Source organism: Lithobates pipiens, unplaced genomic scaffold (assembly GCF_037356315.1).
Source record: "Lithobates pipiens isolate NorthernLeopardFrog02 unplaced genomic scaffold, aLitPip1_a1.2 Scaffold_23, whole genome shotgun sequence".
Lineage (NCBI taxonomy): Eukaryota > Metazoa > Chordata > Amphibia > Anura > Ranidae > Lithobates > Lithobates pipiens.
In genome coordinates this window covers 119,752,043-119,776,400 of record NW_027507785.1, presented here as the reverse complement: position 1 = coordinate 119,776,400, position 24,358 = coordinate 119,752,043, and the positions used below count along the sequence as shown (strand labels likewise).

The following is a 24,358-nucleotide window of genomic DNA, read 5'->3' as shown; positions in this document are numbered from 1 at the left end:
CGCTCAGATGTGTACTCCTGAGGCCGCCAATTTTCACTTTTAAATAGTTGATGTTTGCCTTGGGGACCACTGGCTTCACAAACTCAACCAGTTTCTCCATCGCTGCCTGCCTCTTTAGTTTGTTACTGTAATGTGGATGCGTAGATTGTCACAGGCAGGGCAGCTCCCTGTACTTATCGATGAACAGAGGGAGGAAACTGTGGTCATTAAACCCGTCCATAATCTCTGCAAGACACAACACAAGACAAACCCTAATGTCAGGCTAAACTCGACTAAATCTTGTCGCAATGCAGGCCTCAATCTAGAAGCAGTATAGGCTAGTGATGTACCAAGTAAAAAATTGTACCTTCGTTTGCGCGATCGGCACGTCAGCTTCTCCCTCTGTTCACAGATCGTACGTACGACACGTACTACAAGTAACTGAGACCACATAGTCTGAGGAATGTTTTTTTTTTTTTTTAATTGTGCAGAACACAGCAGGCAAGCACAATGTGATTTAGTTTATATTCCGCCATGTTGATCGGCGTCGAAATAGGCGGAACCGGCTGGCCAGTATTCCAAAAGTGTTCTCCATGACTCTTCTGGCTCTGGCTGGCCGGAAATTAAAAATCCTCATCGGGAAAGGCCGCATCAGGTGGTTTGCCACAGCAAATGCCTCATCCGTGATGAAAACGAATGGGAGTTCTTCAATATTCTCCTCTGGGGGTGGCAAGCTCAGACTGCCACTCTGGAGACGCCAGTAGAATTCCGTCCGTGTGAACACTCCACCATCTGACATCCGGCCATTTTGCCCCACATCCACATAAAGGAAGTCATAGGTCGCTGACACCACCGCCAACATGACGATACTATTAAACCCCTTGTAATTATAATAGTACGACCCTGAGTTGGGGGGTGGGACATGTTTCCTATCAATTGCACCTCCACAATTGTGAAAGTCCCAACGGCTGGCAAAGTGGGAGGCCACACTCTGCCATTCCTGTGGCGTTGAAGGAAACTGGAGTGAAACAAGAAAAAAAAATTGTCATTTTGCACATCAACATTGCAAGCAGATTAGACACAAACATTTTTGGACAATATCAGTATAACATTTTGGGAAATTTGTATTTAACCACTTGCTTACTGGGCACTTAAACCCCCCTCAGTCCCAGACCAATTTTCAGCTTTCAGCGCTGATGCACTTTGAGTGACAATTACGCGGTCATACAACACTGTACCCAAATGAAATTTTTATCATTTTTTTCCCACAAATAGAGCTTTCTTTTGGTGGTATTTAGTTACAGCTCGGAGTTTTATTTTTTGCTAAACAAACAAAAAAAGATGCAAAAAAAAAAAAAAAAGTTTAAATAGTTTGTTATAAAATTTTGCAAACGGGTCATTTTTCTCCTTCATTGAAGTGCGCTGATTAGGCGGCACTGATAGGCTGCATTGGTGGGCACTGATGGGCTGCATTGGTGGGCACTGATGGGCTGCATTGGTGGGCACTGATAGGCTGCACTGGTGGGCACTGATAGGCATAGTTAAGGCGGCACTAATAGGCACAGATAAGGCGGCACCGATGGGCACAGATAAGGCGGCACTGATGGGCAAAGATGGGCACAGATAAGATGGCACGGATGGGTGGCACGGATAAGTGGCACGGATGGGTGGCACGGATGGGCACTGATAGGTACCACAGATAGATGGGACTGATGGGCACTGATAGGTGGCACTGATAGGTGGCTCTGATAGGTGGCACTGCTGGGCACTGATGGGCGGCACTGCTGGGCACTGATGGGCGGCACTGCTGGGCGGCACTGGGGTGCAGCACCTTTGAGGCAGATTGGGTGGCACTGTGGGTGGCACTGTGGGGTGGCACTGTGGGTGGCACTGTGGGTGGCACTGTGGGCACTATGGGCACTGACAGGGGGCACTGACGGGGGGCACTTACTTTTTCTTTTATTTTACTTCAGGATGGCACTGCGGGAGGCAGGTGGGCACAGGCAGGTGGCAGGTGGTCCCTTTTATTGATGGCCGTGATCGGGACTGATGTCCCGATCACGGCCGCCGGTGATCGGCTTTTTTTTTCTCTCCTCGCGCTGTCAGGGGGCGCGCAGGCCGCTCGTAACCAGGACGACGTCAATAGACGTAGTCCTGGAAATCTAGGTCCGCGCTAATGCCGTCATTTGGCAATAGCGCGGATCTGAAGTGGTTAAAGCCTAAAGTATAAGGTCCCCTTATCAGAGTCATCAAACCCCTACTCGCCCTGTTCATGGACCGGGCTTGTGTCAAACCTAAAAGCCCAACACCAAGCAATGAAATATGGCTTAAAACGGTCAGCTGGTCAGAACAGACAACAGAAAGCACCGATAAACAGCAATGCCTGAAAGAACGACCTGAAAAGCAGAAACGAGCAGACAATAAGCAATGCAAATCAAAGCGTACTATACCAAGATATAGTCCACAATTAGCAACAAATGCTTACTGACTACACGCACTGATAAGCAGATACGCACCGACAAGCACAAACTGAAGAGCAGTAACGAACTGAAACACAAATCTGAAAAGAGCAAATCGTCTCTCACCAAACTTCTACTAACACGCGATAAACACAAGATCAGCAGAAGGAGCCCAAAGGGTGCCAGACGTGGTGCTGAAATTCCAACAACTGAGTCCGACCGTGTGTATGTAACACCACTTCCGGACTAAATCTGTCGGAATTTATCTGACGGATTTGGTTGCCGGAATGTCCGACCGTGTGTACGGGGGCTAACACAGAAATCGAAACATGGAATTTGGTATACAGGATTTGGAATACAGAATTCAGAATTTGGAACACAGAATTTGAAACACGGAATTTGGGATCTGGAACACGGAATTTGGAATATGGAATTTAGAAGATGGAATTCAGAACACGGAATTTGTAACACGAAATGCGAAACACAGAATTTGTAACACAAAACACAGAATTTGGAATTCAAAATACGAAATTTGTAACACGGAATTCGGAACACAAAACACGGAATTTGGACCACGAAATACGGAATTCGGAACGCAGATTATGGAACACAGAATTTAGAATATGGAATTTGGAACACGGAATTCGGAACACAAAATTTGGAATATGGAACACTGATTTTGGAACACGGAAAAGGAAATTTGAAACATTGAATTTGGAACACTGAATTTGGAACACTGAATTTGGAACACTGAATTTGGAACACTGAATTTGGAAGACGGAATTCAGAATTTGGAACACTAAATTTGGAATTCAAAACACTGTATTTGGAACACGGAATTCGGAAAACAGAATTTAGAATTTGGAACATGGAACATGGCATTTTGAATTTGGAACACACAAATTGGGATTTGGAACACGGAATTTTGAATACAGTATTTGGGATTTGGAATACAAAATTTGGAACACAGAATACGGCATTTGGAATACGGAATTTGTACTTTAGAAAATGGAATTCAGAACATGGAATTTGGAACTCGAAACATGGAATTTGGAACTCAAAACATGGAATTTGGAACTAAAAACATGGAATTTGGAATACAGAATTTGGAACATGGAATTTGGAATTCAGAATTTGGAATTCAGAATTTGGAACATGAAATTTTAAACACAGAATTCGAAATACGGAATTTGGAACACTGAATTTGAAATTCCACATTCTGTGTTCCGAATTCCAAACACGGAATTTGGAATTCGGAACACAGAATTTGAAACACGGAATGTGGAATATGGAACACAGCATTTGGAATTTGGAACACGGAATTTGAAATTCAGAACAATGAATTCGGAACACGGAATTCAGAACACAGAATTTTGGATATGGAATATGGAACACGGAATTTGGAACATGGAGCGCAATTTGGAACATGGAGCGCAATTTGGAATTTGGAACACTGAATTTGGCATTTGGAATATGGAATTTGGAACACAGAATTTGGAATACGGTACACGGAATTTGGAATACGGTGCACCGAATTTGGATTATGAAATTTAGAAGATGGAATTCAGAACACGGAATTTGGAATATGAAACATGGAATTTAGAATTCGAAACACAGAATCTGGACTACAAAACAGAATATGGAATTCCGAAAATGGAATTTGGAATTCCGAAAATGGAATTTGAAATACGGAATTCGGAACGCGGAATTTGGAACATGAAACATGGAATTTGGAACATGGAATTTGGAAAACTGAATTTGGAACACGGAATATAGATTTCAGAACATGGAATATGGAATTCATAACACTGAATTTGGAATATGCAATTTTTGAACACGGAATTTGGAACATGAAACTTGGATTATGGAATTCGGAACACAGAATTTGGAACACTGAACATGGAATTTGGAACACAGGACATGGATTCTGGAACACAGAACATGGAAAACTGAATTTTAACACTGAATTTGGAACACGAAACATGGAATTTGAAATTCTGAAAATGGAATTTGGAATTCCGAAAACAGAATTTGAAATACGGAATTCGGAACAAGGAATTTGGAAAACGAAACATGGAATTTGGAACATGGAATTTGGAAAACTGAATTTGGAACACGGAATATAGATTTCAGAACACGGAATATGGAATTCGGAACATGAAATTTGGAATTCAGAACACTGAATTTGGAATATGCAATTTTTGAACACGGAATTTGGAACATGAAACTTGGATTATAGAATTCGGAAAACAGAATTTGGAACACAAAACATGGAATTTGGAACACTGAACATGGAATTTGGAACACAGGACATGGAATTTGGAACACAGGACATGGAAAACTGAATTTTAACACTGAATTTGGAACATAGAACATGGAATTTGGAATTCAGAACACGGAATTTGGAATATGGAATTCGGAACACGAAACATGGAATTTGAAATTCCGAAAATGGAATTTGGAATTCCGAAAACAGAATTTGAAATACGGAATTCGGAACATGGAATTTGGAATACTGAATTTGGAACACGGAATATAGATTTCAGAACACGGAATATGGAATTCGGAACATGAAATTTGGAATTCAGAACACTGAATTTGGAATATGCAATTTTTGAACACGGAATTTGGAACATGAAACTTGGATTATAGAATTCGGAAAACAGAATTTGGAACACAAAACATGGAATTTGGAACACGGAACATGGAAAACTGAATTTTATACACTGAATTTGGAACATAGAACATGGAATTTGGAATTCAGAACACGGAATTTGGAAATCAGAACACGGAATTTGGAATATGGAATTCGGAACACGAAACATGGAATTTGGAACACGAAACATGGAATTTGGAACACGAAACATGGAATTTGGAATACGGAACATGGAATTTGAAACACAGAATATGGAATTTGGAACACAGAACTTGGAACATGAAATTTAGAATTAGGGATGAGCCTGATGTTCGAGTCGAATGTAAGTTTGACTCAAACATCGGGTGTTCGCTGAACAGCGAACAATATGCAGTGTTCGTGGCAAATTTGAAAGCCACCGGAACACTATTAAAGTCTATGGAACACTAACATGATAAATCTAAAGTGCTAATTTTAAAGGCTTATATGCAAGTTATTGTCATAAAAAGGGCTTAGGGACCTAGGTCCTGCCCCAGGGGACATGTATCAATTAAATTTTTGTTTTTTAAACAGACTTTTTTTGGGAGCACTGTTTTTTTTAATGCTTAAAGTGAAATAATAAAAATGAAATATTCCTTTAAATATTGTACCTGGGGGGTGTCTATAGTATGCCTGCAAAGTGGCAAATTTTTCCCGTGTTTAGAACACTACCACATCAAAATTACATTTCTAAAAGGAAAAATTTTCATTTAAAACTGATCGCAGCTGTAATGAATTGTCGGGTCTCGGCAATATAGATAAAACTCATTGAAAAAAAGGAATGTGTTCCCCCCAGTCCACTACCAGGCCCTTTGGGTCTGGGATGAATATTAAAGGGAACCCAGAATCAAAATTTTTGCAAAAAAATTGCATGGGGGCCCCCCTAAAATCCATACCAGGCCCTTAAGGTCTGATATGGAAATTAAGGGGAACTCTGCGCCAAATTGTTTACAAAATGGCATAAGGGTCCCCCAAAATCCATACCAGACCCTTCGGGACCCCAAAGAACCCTCCCTATGTTGAGGGCATGTGCCCTGGTATGGTTCAGGAGGGGAAGCGCGCTCTCATCCCCCTCTTTTCCTGCAGCCAGCCAGGTTGCATGCTCAGATAAGGGTCTAGTATAGATTTTGGGGAGGACCCTACGCCATTTTTTTACAGCGCAGGGTTCCCCTTAAAACCCATACCAGATCCAATTTTGGTGGACCCCTAAGCCATTTTTTTTTATTTGGCGCTGGGTTCCCCTTAATTTAGACCTGAAGGGCCTGGTATGGATTTTAAGGGGACTCCCACGCTATCTATATTGCCGATACCCGACAATTCATTACAGCCACGATCAGTTTTAAATGACAATTTTTCCTTTAGAAATGCCATTTTGCTGTGGTACTGTTCTAAATACGGGAAAAATGTGCCACTTTGCAGGCACACTATAGATGCCCCAGGCACGATATTTAAAGGAATATTACATTTTTATTGTTTCACTTTAAGCATTAAAAAAAAATCCCTGCTCCCGAAAAAAAATCACTTTTTATGACAATAACTTGCATATAAGCCTTGACAATTAGCACGTTTGATTTATCATGTTAGTGTCCCATAGACTTTAATGGTGTTCCGGTGGCTTTCAAATTTGCCACGAACACTGCTTATTGTTTGCTGTTTGGCGAACACCCGATGTTTGAGTTGAACTTACGTTTGAATCGAACATCAGGCTCATCCCTATTTCTGAATTTCATGTTCCGTGTTCCAAGTTCCGTGTTCCAAATTCCATATTCTGTGTTTCAAATTCCATGTTCCGTATGCCAAATTCCATGTTTCGGAATCCCTGCTCAGGAAAAAACATTGAGGGGTTAAATTCGGTGAGCAGCGATGTGGGCACTGCAGATGCAGCCCACAGCGCTGCTGACATGATCTCTTCCCCCTCCGCTGTACCGATCGGTACAGAGAGGGGAGGGAGGAACCGGCATCACAACATGATGCCGGTTTGTTTACAAGTGATCACTCCATCATTTGACGGAGCGATCACGTGGTAAATGGCTGCAATGAGCGCCCTTTTACCGTGATCCCTGATGCACCGGGTCCTGTGGACCCAGCGGTCACAGATGCTCTCGAGTGCGCACCCCAGGGGGCGCGTGAGAGCGGAATTCTGAGAGGACGTCATATGATGGCCTCCCAGAGTTAAGAAACCGCCCTGTAGCCGTCATTCGGCTATGGGGCGGTTGTTAAGTGGTTAAAATTAGCACATTTGATTATTTATGTTTGTGTCCTATAGACTTTAATGGTGTTCGTGTGTTCTGCCAAATATTTTGCCTGTTCGCATGTTCTGCTGCGAACCGAACCAGAGGGTGTTTGGCTCATCCCTATTCAGAATTTGGAACACGGAATTTTGAACACAGAACATGGAATTTGGAACACAGAATTTGGAATTTGGAACACAAAGCGTGGAATTCAGAACATGAAACACGGAATTTGGAATATGGAATTTGGAACACGAAACACGGAATTTGGAACACGAAACACAGAGTTTGGTATACAGAATTTGGAACACAGAACATGGAATTCGGAACACGGTATTTCGGAATTTGGAACACAGAATATGGAATTTGAAACACGAAACATGGAACGCTGAATTTGGAACACAAAACATGGAATTTGGAATCTTTCATTCATCGACGGACACAGCACCTTTAATCTTGATCTTTGGGACAGCCCCAAGCAGTGTCAAAAAACGAGGGGTGGGAACAGCAAGAAAATAAACTCCACTCATAACAAAAAGAACTCCTCAACAGGGGAGTTGCAACCTTAAACGCCCACTTGCAATACCTTGTGGCTGAAGCATCAACCTTGTAAAATGTAGTGAAAGTGTGAACGGACAACCAGGTTGCCACCTTACACACCTGGGAAACAGACACTTGATTTTGGAAAGCCCAAGAGGCACCAATTGCCCTGGTCAAATGTGCCGTGACAGGAAAAGGTGGTGCCTGCCCCCTTATGGCATAAGCCTGAACCACGATCTGTCTGATCCACCGAGAAATGGTGGCAGATGAGACCGCCAGGCCCTTCTCGGACCAGTCACCAATATAAACAGCGAGTCTGACCTCCGGAAAGGAGCTGTAGCAGACAGATACACCCACAGAGCCTGGACCACGTCTAAAGAATACAAAGAAACCTCTTTGAGATGGCCGAGGAGGGAAGCACAATGTCCTCATTTAGATGAAAGGCTGACACAACCTTTGAAGGAAACAAAGGCTGTGGACACAGAACCGTTTTATCCTTGTGGAGGATGAAGTAGGGGGACTTGCATGACAAGGCCGCCAACTTAGAAACCCTCCTGGCAGATGTAATAGCCACTAGAAAGACTTCTTTCTGAGAGAGTGTCAATAAGGGAATCTCCCTAATGTTTTCAAACGGCAGTTTCTGAAGCACCGAGAGCACCAGATTCAAATCCCACAGAGGCATCTGTGGTCGAACCGGAGGGGCCACATGTTGAACCCCCCGAACAAACGTACTCACCAATGAATGAGTCACCAAAGGTCGCTTAAAAAAGACAGCCAAAGCTGATACCTGCCCCTTAATGGTGCTTAATGCAAGTGTCTAATCCACTACTCGATGAAAAAACAGCAGGATCCTGGAAACTGAATATTTACGTGGACACCACCCCATCTCCTCACACGTGGAGATGTAGGCCTTCCACGTACGATGATAAATCTCCAGAGAAGAGGACTTCCGTGCCCTCAGCATAGTGGAGATTACCGAATCCGACAGTCCTCGCTCACTTAGCACCTAGCTTTCAACAGCCATGCTTTTAAAACCAGAGATGGTAAAGCAGGATGAAGTATTGGACCTTGAGACAGAAGGTCCTCTCGCATCGGCAGCTGCCAAGGAACATCCGCCATCATTCTGGCTATGTCAGCATACCAAGGACGTTGAGGCTAATCTGGGGCAATCAGAATCACTGGAATCCCCTCAGCCTCCACTCTGCGTAGCAGACGTGGTAGGAGTCTGAGTGTGGGGAAGGCATAAATCAGCCAATAGTGCCCCCATGGAGCCACCAACGCGTCCGCCCAGGGGTCTCTTGACCTGACCACAAATCTCTGTACCTTCCGATTGAGCCGAGAGGCCAAGAGATCTACATCTGACGTGCCCCACCTTAGGCAAATGAGTTGAAATATTTTGCCGCTCTGCCCACTGCAGGATGTGAGCGACCTCCAGCGCCACAGCTGAGCTCCTTGTCCCTCCTTGATGGTTGACATACGCCACCGCCACGCCGACTGGATCCTGACTGAACCACCATGTAAACTCTGTGACAACGTGGAGGGGCACCACCTGAAAGCCCAAAGTTCCAGCACATTGATCGGCAGGCGGGATTCTTGAAGGATCCAGCGTTCCTGGGCCGACTGTACGTCCCAAACTCCCCCCCAGCCGGTCAGGCTGGCATCCGTTGTGATCACCGTCCAATGAAGAGGAAGGAACGACTTACCGGACCGAAAGGCCAGCGACCTCAGCCACCAGAGCAGGGAATCCCTGACTAGCTGTCTCACCCAAATTTGACAATCCAGGGACAACGGACATTTGTCCCATATGGACAGAATCTCCTTTTGCAAGACTCGAGTGTAGAATTGAGCATACGGTACCGTCTCAAAAGTGTCTACCATGAGACCCAGGACCTGCATGCAAAAACACAGCGGGACACCAACAACTTCCCTGCAGCTTGAACAGTCTGCAGCTTGTCCGAAGGGAGAAAGACTCTTGCCTCTGAGGAGTCCAGAAGCAAGCCCAGGTACTCCAGGCATTGAGTTGGCACCAGAATCCAGCGTTCCTGGGCCAACTGTACGTCCCAAACTCCCCCCCAGCCGGTCAGGCTGGCATCCGTTGTGATCACCGTCCAATGAAGAGGAAGGAACGACTTCCTGGACCGAAGGGCCGGAGACCTCAGCCACCAGAGAAGAGAATCCCTGACTAGCTGTCTCACCCGAATTTGACAATCCAGGGATGTTGGAGATTTTTCCTATTTGGACAGGATCTCTTTCTGCAAGACTCGAGTGTGGAATTGAGCATACGGTACCGCTTCGAAAGTGGCTACCATGAGACACAGAACTCGCATTCAAAAATGCAGCGACGACCACCTGCGGGACATCAATAACTTCACTGCAGGTTGAAGAGTCTGCAGCTTGTCTGAAGGGAGAAAGACTCTCGCCTCTGAGGAGTCCAGAATCAAGCCCAGGTATTCCAGGCATTGAGTCAGCACCAACACCGACTTGGAGGTTCAATACCCAACCAAACTCCCGGAGTCTGTATGGTGATCGTCGCATCCTCCTTTAATTCTGAGTCAGAAGCTGCTCTCAGGAGGGGGTCGTCCAGGTAACCCATGATTGCAATCCTCCGTTGTCTTAGCAATGCCAGAATTGGGGCTAGCACCTTGGTGAAGACCCTTGGCACCGACGCTAGGCCAAAGGGGAGAGCTACAAATTGGTAGTGCTCGTCCCCAACCGCAAATTGTAGAAACCTGACACATATAGGGACATGCAAGTATGCGTCTTTTATGTGCAAGGATGCCAAGAAATCCCCCTGATGGAGTGCAGCGACCACAGAACAAACCGATTCCATCCTGAACCTTTGCCCTTTCACAAAGCCATTGAGGGCCTTGAGATCCAAGACTGGACAGACCTCTTCCTTCTTTGGGACTAAAACCACATTGGAGTAGAATCCCAAACAGGGCCTCCCGACGAGCTGGAAGAAGATGAAGGTTGGAGTGAAAAAACCTGTTTGGCAGACAAGAAACGCTATCCTGTAGCCTGACGAAACCAGTTTGCAGACCCACTGGTCGGAAAGGAGGGAGATCCACCCTACTGTAAACTCCTGAAAGCGACCCCCCACCCAAGAGCAAACCTTCATGCAGCAACAGATTTGCTAGCAGGCTTGCGAAACCAGGGGCGCTTTTGTCCCTCAGCGGGCCCTTGTCGGACTGGGAATGCTTACCTGCCGACCTGGATGGATGAAAAATCTGCTTCTGAGCGGAAAAGGAGGGCCCCTGCCTAAGGCGTGGCTCCTTACCCTTTCTGGACTGTGGGAGCAAAGTACTCTTTCCCCCAGTAACATTCTTAATAATGTAATCCAGCGAGGCTACAAATAGCCTCTCACCTTGGAAAGGCAAATCCGCCAGCGCTTTCTTAGAAGCCTGGTCCGCAGACCAGCATTTAAGTCAAATCAGGTGATGCAGCACCACTATTGATACTGACGCTCTAGAAAGCAAGGGGGCCGTATCCAGGGGCGCATCAGACATACTTCAGGCCATACACCAACTGGTCTGCCAGTTCCACACAGACTGGGGAAACCTGTGCCTTCTCCAACTCGCAGTACAACTTAGCCCATTCAGTAAGTGTTTGTGACACTAGGGCCCTGGCTAACACTGGCCGCAATGCTGACCCCACCATCGTAAACATGGACCAGGCAACCGCCTCGGCCCTTCTGTTGGCAGGGTCCTTGAAAGAGGGGGACCCTTCCACCGGAATTGTGGTTCCCTTATTTAACCTGGATACTGGGGGGTCAACAACTGGAGGAAATGTCAATTTTTTCAGGAAACTCTACTCAAAGGGGTAACGCACCGCCATCCGTCTCGGGACAGAAAAGGCCCTCTGCAGGCTTTCCCACTCCTTGTAAATAAACTTATAAAAATAAGTTAAATACGGAAACACCTTAGCAGTGCGGGCCAGCTTGTGGGACCCAAAAGGGACCGACAACTCTGCAGATGCCCCCGCCGTATCCTCTATCTTTAAGGTATACCGCACAGCTGTGATAAGTGCTCCTACTAGTGCTTTTTCCTGCACTGACCCGGGGACGAAGTCATCCTCACTCTCCGAACGGTCCTGGTCTGCATCTTCTGAAATGTCAGAACAGGGGCCACCTGTCACAGCGGGACCTGCTTCTGAATCAGAGCTGTCCCCATAATACGGTGGGGGAAGCAAGCGTTTTTTACCCCCCTTACGCCCGCATGCCGCTTCCACCCTGGCAACAAAGGACTCCAAGACTGCCATCAGCGCGTCCATAGGCACCGCAGGTGCAGGGGAACCAGGTTCCAATAACCGGGATGTCTGGGGAAGAAGCGCCAGCTTCTGACGCCATACTGACACACTCTCGCCTGTCACCACTAGGGACCTAAGGAAAGCCACACAAAATGCCTACTGTCCTAGCTGCCACAGACTGAAGGGCCCCCCCCCGCAGCATTCACCACCCTGACCTAGGTACTGCGCTGTGCTGCTACTGTCTGCTCTCCCCTGTGCCAGCCACGAGGTGTTCTGTCAGTTTCGTGCTGTTCCAGGCTGAACCAGCCTACCAGCGCTAGAGTAAAATAAACCTGAGGCTACCAGAAAATGGCCGCTGGCCACCTCAGCAAAAAACATCTGAGAGCGCCAGGAAAATGGCCTATACTAGACAGAAAAAAACTGAGCTGCTGAAAGCAGAGTGAGCTGTTATAGTCAGTAGGAATGCCCCCCTGGGCGGTACTGTGCAGTTTTGGTATTTTTACATGCTCTGCCTAGTCTTCTCCTGAAGGTGGCGATATAACCCTAAGGTCAAGATTAAAGGTGCTGTGTCCCTCAATGAACGAAAGAGAAATGGAATTTTGAACACAGAACATGGAATCCAGAACACGGGATTTCCAAATTTGGAACACGGAATTTGGAACATGGAACACAGAATATGCAGACGTCTCAAATCTCCGGCATTTGGCTGCGGGCTCCCGGACACCTGTGAGTGCAGGGCGATCTCCCTGCTGTGTCTGTCATTTAGCCACAGCCAGAGCAGCTCGACCAGCAGCCAGACCCCAGGGCCGGTACCCCAGCTGTGTGATCGGGCTGCATTTCATTGGGCACTGATCAGGCTGCATTTAATTGGCACTGGTAAGGCTGCATTTCATTTGGGGGGGTCGGCGTGACCTGTCACCTCCCTGAAATGAGTTTTTGCAGGTCAGGATGTCTGAATATGGTACATGAGAATGGAATTTGGAACACGGAAAACCCCAAAAAATGCAGATTTTAACATGCATGTGCAAGAATTAAAAAAATTCCTTGGTGGCAAGGCACATTCTTCTCACTGACCCCCCCCCCCCCCCCCCAATGAATTCATTTAAAGAGGAAGTAAACCCTGATGGGTTTACTTCCTCTTTCATTCCCTGCAAAAGGCAAAGCATAATGGACTACTATGCATCGCATAGTAGCCCATTATGTTTCACTTACTTGACACAGGAGCCAGCGATGTCACCGCTGTCCCCTGTAGTCCGCCGCATCCATCTTGCTGGTGGCGTCTCGCAGCTCCGCCGCTGTCATTCGGCGAAGCCGCGATGACGTCACTCCCGCGCATGCGCACGGGAGTCGACATGTGCGGCAGCTCCATTCTTGGAAATGCCGCGCTCAGTGCGCCGCTGTCTACGGCGCATGCGCCGTAGACAGCGGTGCCCGTTTTCGGGCAAATATCTCCTAAACCATATAGATTTAGGAGATATTGCTTGCACCTACAGGTAAGCCTCAATCTAGGCTTACCTGTAGGTCAAAGTGGTTTGTAAGGGTTTACAACCACTTTCAGTAGCTGTTTCCTGAAATTTATTTGGAGTATTCTTCTGGATAAAAACGGTTGAGAGGCTGCTCAGGAGGAATCCTAGTATACGGTAGTACCATGAGGTAATATGCGGCAACACTGTTCTCAGGTCACAGGTAATATGGTATGACGGCCGCTGGGAGAGCACACAAATCCCGCCGACTTGCTCTCCTCACTGAACAGGATTACATCGTTTCCCCCGCCCGCAGGAAATTCCAGTCATGACGCCGTTCCCGCCCCCTAACATGTCAGACCGACAGCTCCGCCTACTGAGCGGATGACAGAACACTTCCCCCTGTCACGTGTCTACACCCATGTGACACGTCCCCTCCCGGCTACCGTCCTGTGGTTGCCGCGGTGACCAGCTGGGCTGGCTCCGGGCCCGGTAACGAAGTCATGGGCCTCAGCACCGGGAACAGGAACATGACAGCCACGACGGACGTCCCAGGCTCGGCTCAGGGCTGCGGCAATGGAGCTTTCATGGACAGTTTCGGGATCTTTCTGCAGGGCCTGCTTGCTGTGATGGCCTTCAGCATCCTGATGTGTGAGTATAGTCAGTGTGTGTTTTATATTGTACTGGGCAGGGATGGACAGCTCCTGCCATTCAGTGTGCTGACTAGAAAGTTTCCATGTTGGGTAGATAGAACGTTCTTACTATATGTGGAAGAAGTCAGCCTGTGTTACAGATACTTCACCAAGTTAAAGCGGAACTCCGGATACTCCATTGTTCCTAAAGAACTGACCTTTGACTTGCGACCACCGACATTTTAGTGCTATATCTGGGCCACAACGCCCATGTCATCACCTAGAACGGCGGACTATCTGTGAGCGCTGGTTCTGTCTTGTATCCGGTGACATTGACCAGAGGAGAGTCAAGGAAAGTGGCTTCGGGGACCGCATTTCACAACTGGAACCAGTGGGGGGAAGATTTTGTAAGATTTACTTGTCAAGCTGACCATACTTTATACAATCTGACCAAAATATGAGGCCAACGGAAACAATCCATCAAATATGTATTTAAAGTGGTTGTATAGTCTATTTTTTAACTTTTACATACAGGTAAGCCTATAATGAGTCTTACCTGCAGGTAAAAAAAATCCCCTAAACCATATTCCCCGTGCAATGAGCCGCTGACTGCAGCTGCGCATGCGCACAGGGGATTCTCGGCTGAATTCCCAGCAGATGCCGGACCTTGCCGGAGAGAAGTCTCCCGCACGCATGCGCAGGAGTGACAACATCACAGCTCCAGCCACTCACAGTGCTGGAGCCGCGATACCCGGAAGACACGCCGAGGCAACATGTCATCTCCCTTGGCGTGGACCAGGTTAGTTACCGATGCCTCGTTCTAAGGTGAGTATTTCATAATGAGCTAGTATTCGGTGCATGCTAGCTCATTATGCCTTTTGCCTTACAGGGGTATTAAAAAAATAAAAAGTGTCAGCGAGTGTACAACTGCTTTAATGCGGCAGGCAGTGGCTGATAGTAGCTCTAAAGGAGACTGTACCATTAGATTGTATATTGTGTGGTCAGATCGTCCACTAGAGTCCAATTATTTTTTACCTTTTAATGCATTCCTTGCGTTAAGGTAAAAACATACCTCTATTTGTTGTACTGCTCCCTAAACACTCACCAGACTCCTCTGATCTAACATGGTCCTGTCTGCTGCAGCACTGATTCCACTTCCTAGTCTCACAAGAGACTCTTAGAGCAGTGGGAGCCATAGACCAGTCAAATCCTGTGAGGAGGAACCTGGGGACATGGCTGAGTTGTGCTATGGATGTACACAGCCTGATTTCAGCAGCAGGGATTAAGATGACCCAGGGATGGAGCAGGAAGAGAGGGCGGCAGCCGCTGACACAGCTGGATGAGCAAGCGCCCAGCAGATTGCAGTAAAGTTAGTGGAAACTTGGCTGCTGCAATGGTGGATTTGATTTAAATCGGTTCAATTTAAATCATGATTTAAACCACTAGTAAAAAGGCTTGATTTAAATAAACTCTATTTAAATCATAGTTTTTAAAGAGAAACTGTCACTTCTGTCCCGCAGCCGCTCCTCCTCTGTCCCGCTGTTGACTCACCGACAGTCCCATTCACTTTAATGGGACGGCTGGCGATGCAGCAGTGACACAACAAGGTGAGGGATGTGGCGGCAGCAGGTGAGTGGATGCCCACTAACAGGCGCTGCCATGATGGATATGAAATGACAGGTGCCCTTTAAATGTAAGGACTTATTCTTGCTGGTAGTTAGAATCTTTAATATTTGCAAACAAAATGAAGGTTTCCTATTTAGAATAATAAGCTGTCAGGTTAATAAAACAGCGATATCAGAATCAATTCAATCATACAGTTTATAGTAGTGATGCCCGAAATTTCGGCCATTTTGCCCTTTTCGGCAATTTGCCGAAAGAGAAAAACAGCCGATAATGGTGCCGAAAATGGGGCGTGGCCTGGGCGGGGACGGGGCTCCGCCCCTGGTGACGCCCATCATGGTGGGTGTATAGCGCAGGAGAGCCGCCTCCGCTGCCTGTTTGATCACAGCGCCGGGAACATCACAGCTTTAATTTCAATAGCTGTGTGTTCCCGGCCGCGCGCCGTCACACGCAGCCCCTCCCCCTTGTCCGGGCACTTAGATAGACAGATCATCCGCAGGATTGGACGGATGATCTGTCTATCAAAGTGCCCGGACAAGGGGGAGGGGATGCGTGTGACGGCGCGTGGCCGGGAACACACAGCTATTGAAATGAAAGCTGTGATGTTCCCGGCGCTGTGATCAAACAGACCTGACCATCTCCTGTACCATACCCCCAGTCTCTGACCATCTCCTGTACCGTGTCGCCAGTCTCTGACCACCTCCTGTACCGTGTCGCCAGTCTCTGACCACCTCCTGTACCGTGTCGCCAGTCTCTGGCCACCTCCTGTACCGTGTCGCCAGTCTCTGGCCACCTCCTGTACCGTGTCGCCAGTCTCTGGCCACCTCCTGTACCGTGTCGCCAGTCTCTGGCCACCTCCTGTACCGTGTCGCCAGTCTCTGGCCACCTCCTGTACCGTGTCGCCAGTCTCTGGCCACCTCCTGTACCGTGTCGCCAGTCTCTGGCCACCTCCTGTACCGTGTCGCCAGTCTCTGGCCACCTCCTGTATAAAAATATTTTTTAAAAACAGTCATTTTCGGTATCGGTGCTGTTTCGGTTTCAGTTTTCGGCCTAGTGTATTTTTCATTTTCGGTATCGGTTTCGGCACCAAAAAACCCATTCGGTGCATCCCTAGTTTATAGTGTACATAGATTTTCAAAACAATGGGATAAAGGAGTATTCCTGAACTTTGGTTTATCTCATGGTTACTATGATGTATCAATGCAATGCATGTTATCAGCTTGCAGAGCTTGGATTCATTGAATGAGTTTACCAAACATGTAAATATTGAAGAATATGCAGCCTCATGTTGCATAACCAAGCTCCATTTCATTCTGAATAAACAAAATTATGAATGTATCTTGAATAGAAAACTATCTTTATATAGATTTTCACTCCAAAGGCATTTTATTTGAATCAGTTTGATTTAAAAAATCATTGATTTATATCCACCCTGGCTGCCGCCCTCCCTCATGCTATTGTTAGTGCAGGCTCAGGGAGGTGGCGGCTTAGCTTATGGATGTGGATCCTCCGGAGTCAGTGGTTTGCTGGTATCGGAACGCAGGAGCGGAGCTGCAGTTCATGCCATTCGGATAATCGGAGACAGGTGGCTGAGGAAGGGGGAGAGCTCATTGCCGCATCCACAATCCCTCCTTTATTAAGCTGTGTGTGCTCTGTGTCTGCTGCAGAGAGGAGAACTACCTGAGCTCTAATGTCTGGGGAGGATTAGGAGATGTAATGTTGGAAGGTTCCATCTGCGGCTGCTGTTGTGAAGGAAAGCGCTCCTCTCCAAGTTGAGATCAGATGTGGAGGAGAGAAGTGCCGCTATCTGATTCATACTATCTGGGGGGTGAGGCGTTGACTGGCAGGTGCTGGCACCTTTTCTGCCTGATGTTCTGTGCCAACTGACAAGGGAGGCAGCTCCACCCTGGCCATGCCTGCACACCTGCGATCTCTTCTCCACTCATTCTCTCTGCCATGGCATGGATTAAATCATATTATGGGGGTTCAGGGCTGGACCAGCTCCACCCGAGTTAGAGGAGGAGGATTACAGTATGGCAGGGGGCCCCAGAGCCTGTGATCTTCAGAAGATCTTGTGTTGAGCAGATTAGATTGCCGACATTTATTATCAGATATAGGGCCAGTGCATATACAAGCAGCCATCGCCATTAAAGATCGACCAATATATCGGCCAATATTTGGGCTTTTTTTTTTTTGGGGAAGAAATCGGTATTGGTCAGCCATTATGTAAATTAGGCAGATTTACACTGACCGCACCGTGCCTGTTTCCCCTCCTTTCTTCACACTCCATTGACAACGGCGCGGTGCTTGATGCTTGCCAGAACGTCTGAGTGTGTGAAACTGACATATGTAACTGAATGCAGAGAGAGAGAGACTAGCTGTCAAAATTCAGAGGTGATGTCTGGGGTGGGCGGGACCCAGCAGTTATCAAACACCAGCCAATGGGATGAGATCTGGACAGGCTGCAATGTGTATGTGGCCCCGCCCCCTTAAGCAGCCCAATCATTGGCTGGTGTTTGATAGCTGCTGGATCCCGCCCACCCACAACGTCGCCTCTAAATTTTGACAGCTGGCCTCTCTGCATTCAGTTACATATGTCAGTTTCACACACAGTTACACTATATGGGCTCAGTGTGAAACCTGCCAGTGCCAGCTCAGAAAAAGAAGAAATGGCTAAAGATCCAAGGGTTCCAAAACAAAAGCCTTGAAAACGACCAGGATACGCCAGGGACAAGAAATATTAGTCATGTAGACTTGTTTGAGCACAGGTCAGGTGTGTGACTAATACCTGGTGTCCCTGGTGAATCCTGGCCATTTTCAATAAAAGGTCATTTGTTTTGGAACCTTTTGGATGTGCAGCCATTTCTTTTTCTCAAGTTTTCCCTGGGGTTAGCACTCCTAATGGGGCTCCAATTGAGGTATTGCGCGCACACCTGGAGCAGTGCCAATCAGTGTTTCCAATTAGTACCAGTCAGTGCTAATCATTGTTTCAAATCAGTGCCGCCAATCAGTGTACTGTACTGAGGACATCAAGTGTGTGGTAGACTGACAGGAGCAAGCAGGGGGGAGTGGAGTGGGAGTGGGTGAGTTTATGAGATGAAGGGGGGAAAAAAAGAAAAATCGGCATCATATAGCGGCCATCAGCCACCCTGTTTTCTAAATATTGGCATCGCCAGACAGACCCATATCGGTGGGCCTCTAATCACCATGTCCTTGACTAGATGCATGTCTGATCGAGGGAGCTCATTGTACTAACTACCTGATGTTAGTACAGTAATCTCCCCACTAATCTATTGTGTTCTGACCGGTGTGTTCTGTCTGCCAGAACACACCGGTCAGCACTCTTAGCCATTGGCTGGGAGTGCTGATCGGATGCCGATTAGCAGACCTTTTTAGGTCATGCCCCTTCAACAGAAGCCGGCTTCTGGCTACATAACAGAAGGCGTTCAGTCGTTAAAATAAAGCCTTGTTGGTTTAAAAAAAAAAAAAAAGAAGTCTCCTAAATGTAAAATTGTCAAGCCCTGCTGTAGGGGCACTCAGAAGGGGGAAGGAGTAGACAACATCTGCTGGGGACCTGAGAAGAAGAGAATTAGAGCTGCTCTGTGTAAAACCATGGCACAGAGCAGGTAAGTATACCATGTTTATTAACCACTTCAGCCCCGAAATATTTGGCTGCTCAATGACCAGGCCATTTTTTGCGATACGGCACTGCATTGCTTTAACTGACAATTGCGCGGTCATGCAACGCTGTACACAAACAAAATGTAGGTCTTTTTTTCCCACAAATAGCTGTCTTTTGGTGGTATTTGATCACCTCTGCAGCTTTTTTTTTTTTTTTTTGCACTATAAACAAAAGGTCGACAATTTTGAAAAAAACACTGTCTTTTACTTTTTGCTATAAGAAATATCCCAAATTTAAAAAAAATAAAACTTTTTTCCTCAGTTTAGTATTCTTCTACGTGTTTTTGGTAAAAAAAAATCACAATAAGTGTATATAGATTGGTTTGCGCAAAAGTTATAGCATCTACAAAATAGGTGATAGATTTATGGCATTTTTATTATTATTATTTTTTTTTAATATTAGAAATGGTGGTGATCAGCGATTTATATATATATTTTTTTTTTTTTGATGTGGTGGACAAATCGGACACTTTTCACACAGGCGTCATTCAGATATCATCTTTTTCAGCTGGAGATTCTGTGCACCGTAAGAACAATCATAGCAGCAGTTTAGCTTGATCGTTCTTACAGGCGGTGGGAGGGGACATTCCTCTGGTGCTTCTACTGCCTTTCTTAACGCTGGAAAGATCGGGTTCAGGTAAGTAAAAGGGGGGCTGCTGCACTACAGAAGGTTTTTCACCTTAAACCCACAAAAGAAAAAAAAAAAAAAAACTACAAGACAAAGGCATAATGTGAACTAGTATGCATAGCATACGCAATGCAACGTTCAATAAACCAGCAACTTATTAACCGGCATTTTGCTTCTAATCAGATATCGGGCGCTGCTTTAACCTACCACCACAAGATCACATACTAGGTACATGATCCGGCATTGAGCGCCCCCCCTGCCACAGTATATGTGCATGGGGTGGTCTGCATGTGGTTTAGTCAGAAACAGTCAGTCAAGCATCGTTTTCAAAAGGAGCCCAGCAGTGAAGTCCTCGTACTTCTGTTATTACAGCGTCACTTTAAAACTAAAACTAAATCAGAGCGTTGACATTTCTGCTTTTATTTGTACAGTGGTGTGATCACTGTGTACCAGCTGTGTGTAGATCTGCAAACACTACGTTGCAGCTTTGTAACCACTGTTACATTGATGTAAAAACAGTTCAGGTTTGTTTGTCAGGAGTGTGGGCCTGTGCTTAGCGTATGGGTATACTACATACAGTATGTCATGCCTGGATGCAAAGTCGTAGGTTTCCAGAACTTATCAGTCATATTCTGTTATTTGATTTGTCAGTGACCTGGATGTTCACAGTACTGTGGAAGGTCATAGAGGGTATTGAACACTAGAGGGGAAAAGGTTTTAACTAGCCGTTCCTATTCCAGCCCTTATTTCCATAGCATTTAAAAAAAAAATCTGTAATGAGAGAAACTACATTTTTCCCATTGCTGCTCACTTATTCTAAAACTACTAATTGTATGACTGTGTCTAAACGCAGTAGTTTCGTGTATAGGTTTGCCAATTCCTAGCCCCTCTAGCCTTAGCCAACCAATGGGTCAATGTTTTTATATGCAAACTACAGTGATCTGTTTTCTACAGGCCCTCTTATTTAAAAAAAAAGGGTTTTGATGAATGCATCAGAGCTATTGAGAGCTTTAAATTATTAAGAAGGAAGCTGGAAATGTGAGCAGCCTAATTTAGAGATCTTTACTTGCGTTATCTGACCTTTGTGTCAGCCAGCTGGATAACCCTCTTCTCTGAAAGACAAGAGTGTAGTAAATATAGTAAGTATAGTCATACTGAAAGGCATTATATTGTCTTAAATTGCATAATAATGCATGATTCTATATTATTGGGGAACTCTATTCCATAATTTTCTAGTGTTGTGTGTTTTTTATATATATATATATATATATATATATATATATATATATATATATATATATATATATATACATATACATATACAAGTGTTGTATGAGGGAAAGTCATGTTCATTTCTAGAGGTATTTTAGACAAAATATTAAAATGTAGTTTATGCAATAAATTGGAAACCTACCGTATATAGTTTTACAAGATGAGCATGGGCAGCATATCTCTTTAATGGTATTTCTATCTATTCACAGAAATGTGTTTTTCTCACATTCTGTCCCTATGACACCAAGAAATATAGGAAGTGGGAATCACAGGGACAGGAAGACACCGACTACAATAAAAATACTTCCCAAAAAATGTTTGTCCATTTCTCTAATGGATAGATCTTTTTTGCTTCCTGTCACTGTAGCACACTGTCCACAAAATGTGAAGATTACTTTAACTTCGGATAAATCTAATGGGGACACAGAGAGCGATAATAACCCAGAAGGTTCTTATCTTTCCACACTGGTGCTGGTATGCGATGCATACGAGCACATTATGACTTTACATTGCAGGAAGAAAAAAAACGTCCAGTGGTATATAACCGCTTAAACTCCAGTCTGTAAACCTTGAACAGAGATCTCAATAGAAGGGTTGGCTGTCTCCTAAAGAAAGCTGTAATTTGACTTTTTAGCCAGCTTTATGCCAACTGTGTGAACGCACCCACCCCTGTTTATCTTTATGATGAACATATCTTATTGCAGGGCATATCATCTGTTAGCGTAAGTCTGCACATCAGTGGACCAAAAAACGCATATGTGATATTACTTGTATTAACCTTCGTTCATTAAAGGGATAACCCGAGGCGTGGTAAGGCTTACTGGCAACACAGTGCAGATCATCATGCTAGTGAAAGGGCACCCTTGAGCCAGAATTACTTTTTCCCATTCTGTAATTCACAGTGGATTTTTCCTGGCTTGTCGTTTGTCTCTACGATTGGCTAGTGATGGGAGTGTCAACAGATGATATTCCCTCTGCAATTGTAAGAACAAACATACATGTTTACCCAGTGTGCACATGCTTACTTGTACAGTGCTTGTTTGAGTAGTCTCAGTTTCATCTTGGATCGTGTACGGTCAGGTGATAATGCTTCATGTAGACTGAATCAGAAAGGATGCATGATGGCCCGACTACACTACCATATTAATAGTGTTGTCATGCCTAGGCACGAAGAACTAGGTTCCGGCCCCAAGGACTCAAATAACGCCTCCAAGATATATATATCCAAATTGGTGCAGGAAAAGAGGATTAACCAGTAGCAACATCCAACATCCAATGGAAGTAAAGTGCATGGAGTGGTTGAGTCACAGTATGGGGTCACACAGAGTTCGCACTACATGTTACGTGCATAACTGAACCTCTTCAGGAGCTTGTAGATCTAATGAGTATGTAAAATAACATCAAATAAGTATAACATGATATCCAAGCAAAAATAATTATAAACAATGAAACAATTACTTTGATAGAGTCCAGCAGGGTAAAAAGCCTAGAGAAGGGGAATGGGACAAACTTATTCTTCAGCAGGAAACCCTCTGGATTGAACGATTAAATGCCATACCCCTCCAGGGGTTGACTGAAACACAATCATACAAACCTTTCTTTTCAGTCTGTCACTGTCTGTCTCCTTTTCTCCCCTGGCCTCTAATCCATGGGGCTATCTACTGGTTCCAGTGTCCGTATTCTATGTATGCTATCTGACATAATTGTTTTTGTTTGTTAGATTATTTTAGATTATCTAATATGGTACCTATATACACTACTGACTGGACCATATTGACCCCATGGATAGCCCTATTTTTCTTTCTTTTTCTTTTTATATTTGCTATATTGGTCAATTAGCCTCTTTCTCGAACACCACAACCTTAGAGTCCTATAACCTAGCCCAAGATAATACAATACAATGTTTGTGTTTATGGATTTATATTATATTTTGCTTTACCGATTGTTATAAAGTATGTATTTTTTAAACATCTATATTTGTTTTTTTTTATTATGTACATGAATTTGTCATGTTATGCTTTGTCCAGTCGGTTTTTGCTTATCCTTGTGGCCCTGGTGGGGTTATGGAGGCTCCCTTGCCCTCCTATGTGGCCACACAGTGCCCTCTCTCTTTGACCAGGTGCGTGGCAATTGGTGGACTTTGGTTTGGCCTGCTTCCTTTTCCCCTTGCTGCCTTTCATTGACCGCTTGCCGTTGCAAATGTGATGTCTTTCAGCTCGTACGTGGTGGCCTGTGGCCAGACCAGTTGTTATCATTTCCAGTCTGTGGTTGCCAGGTGGTTGCCCGCCTCCCCCTGCTCCACCCTTGCTGCCTCTCCATTGGCCGGATGCCTCTGAGGCAGTCTGGCGCATGCACAGCATACCTGTGGCCAGACTGGTCGACATCCCATCTGGTTGGGATCCATTTATATGGGGCTGTTTCCCCGTTTTTACCAGTCAGGCCACACTCCGTCCAGGAGAGCACATACGGCTTTTTGTTCCCCAACTTTTCTTTTTCCTTGAAGTGTCCTCAAGAGGTATGTTTGGTGGCTTGTTTATGGTCTTTTATGGGGTACTTATTCAGCGTAAACTTGCTATTTTAGCAAAATTACATTGCTGCCTTTGTCTATAATTAGGTACTGGCCTTTTTGAGCCGCAAAAACTTCCCTCTTTGATCATTGGACCTCTCTGGTCACTAATTTTATATACAGTGACCTCTAGGAACCTATACTATTGTGGTAGCCTACTTTCTATCAAAGCATGTGCACCCTACTATGTTCCCTGGATTTGTTGCTTACCAGCCGTTTAGAGTGTTGGATATACGCCTGCATCTACTATTTGGTAATCCTTTGTTGTACTATCTATTACATACCCAAATCTATATTTGTGTGCCTTTTTATATATATATATATATATATATATATATATATATATATATATATATATATATCAG

At 45.3% G+C, this 24,358-nt stretch overlaps 1 protein-coding gene across 2 annotated transcripts in view; it reads left to right on the top strand.

Annotated features, from left to right (window-relative positions):
* The first annotated feature begins 13,984 nt into the window (after positions 1 to 13,984).
* The window catches only part of STIMATE (STIM activating enhancer), a 188,934-nt gene continuing 178,560 nt past the window's right edge, over positions 13,985 to 24,358 (top strand). Inside the window, exon 1 of one of the 2 annotated variants that reach the window (XM_077452266.1) lies at positions 13,985 to 14,242. In XM_077452266.1, coding sequence (XP_077308392.1) covers positions 14,095 to 14,242 — 148 coding nt within the window. In that variant the 5' untranslated portion in view covers positions 13,985 to 14,094. The remainder of the gene's footprint in view (positions 14,243 to 24,358) is intronic. The other variant, XM_077452269.1, reaches the window with a different exon arrangement.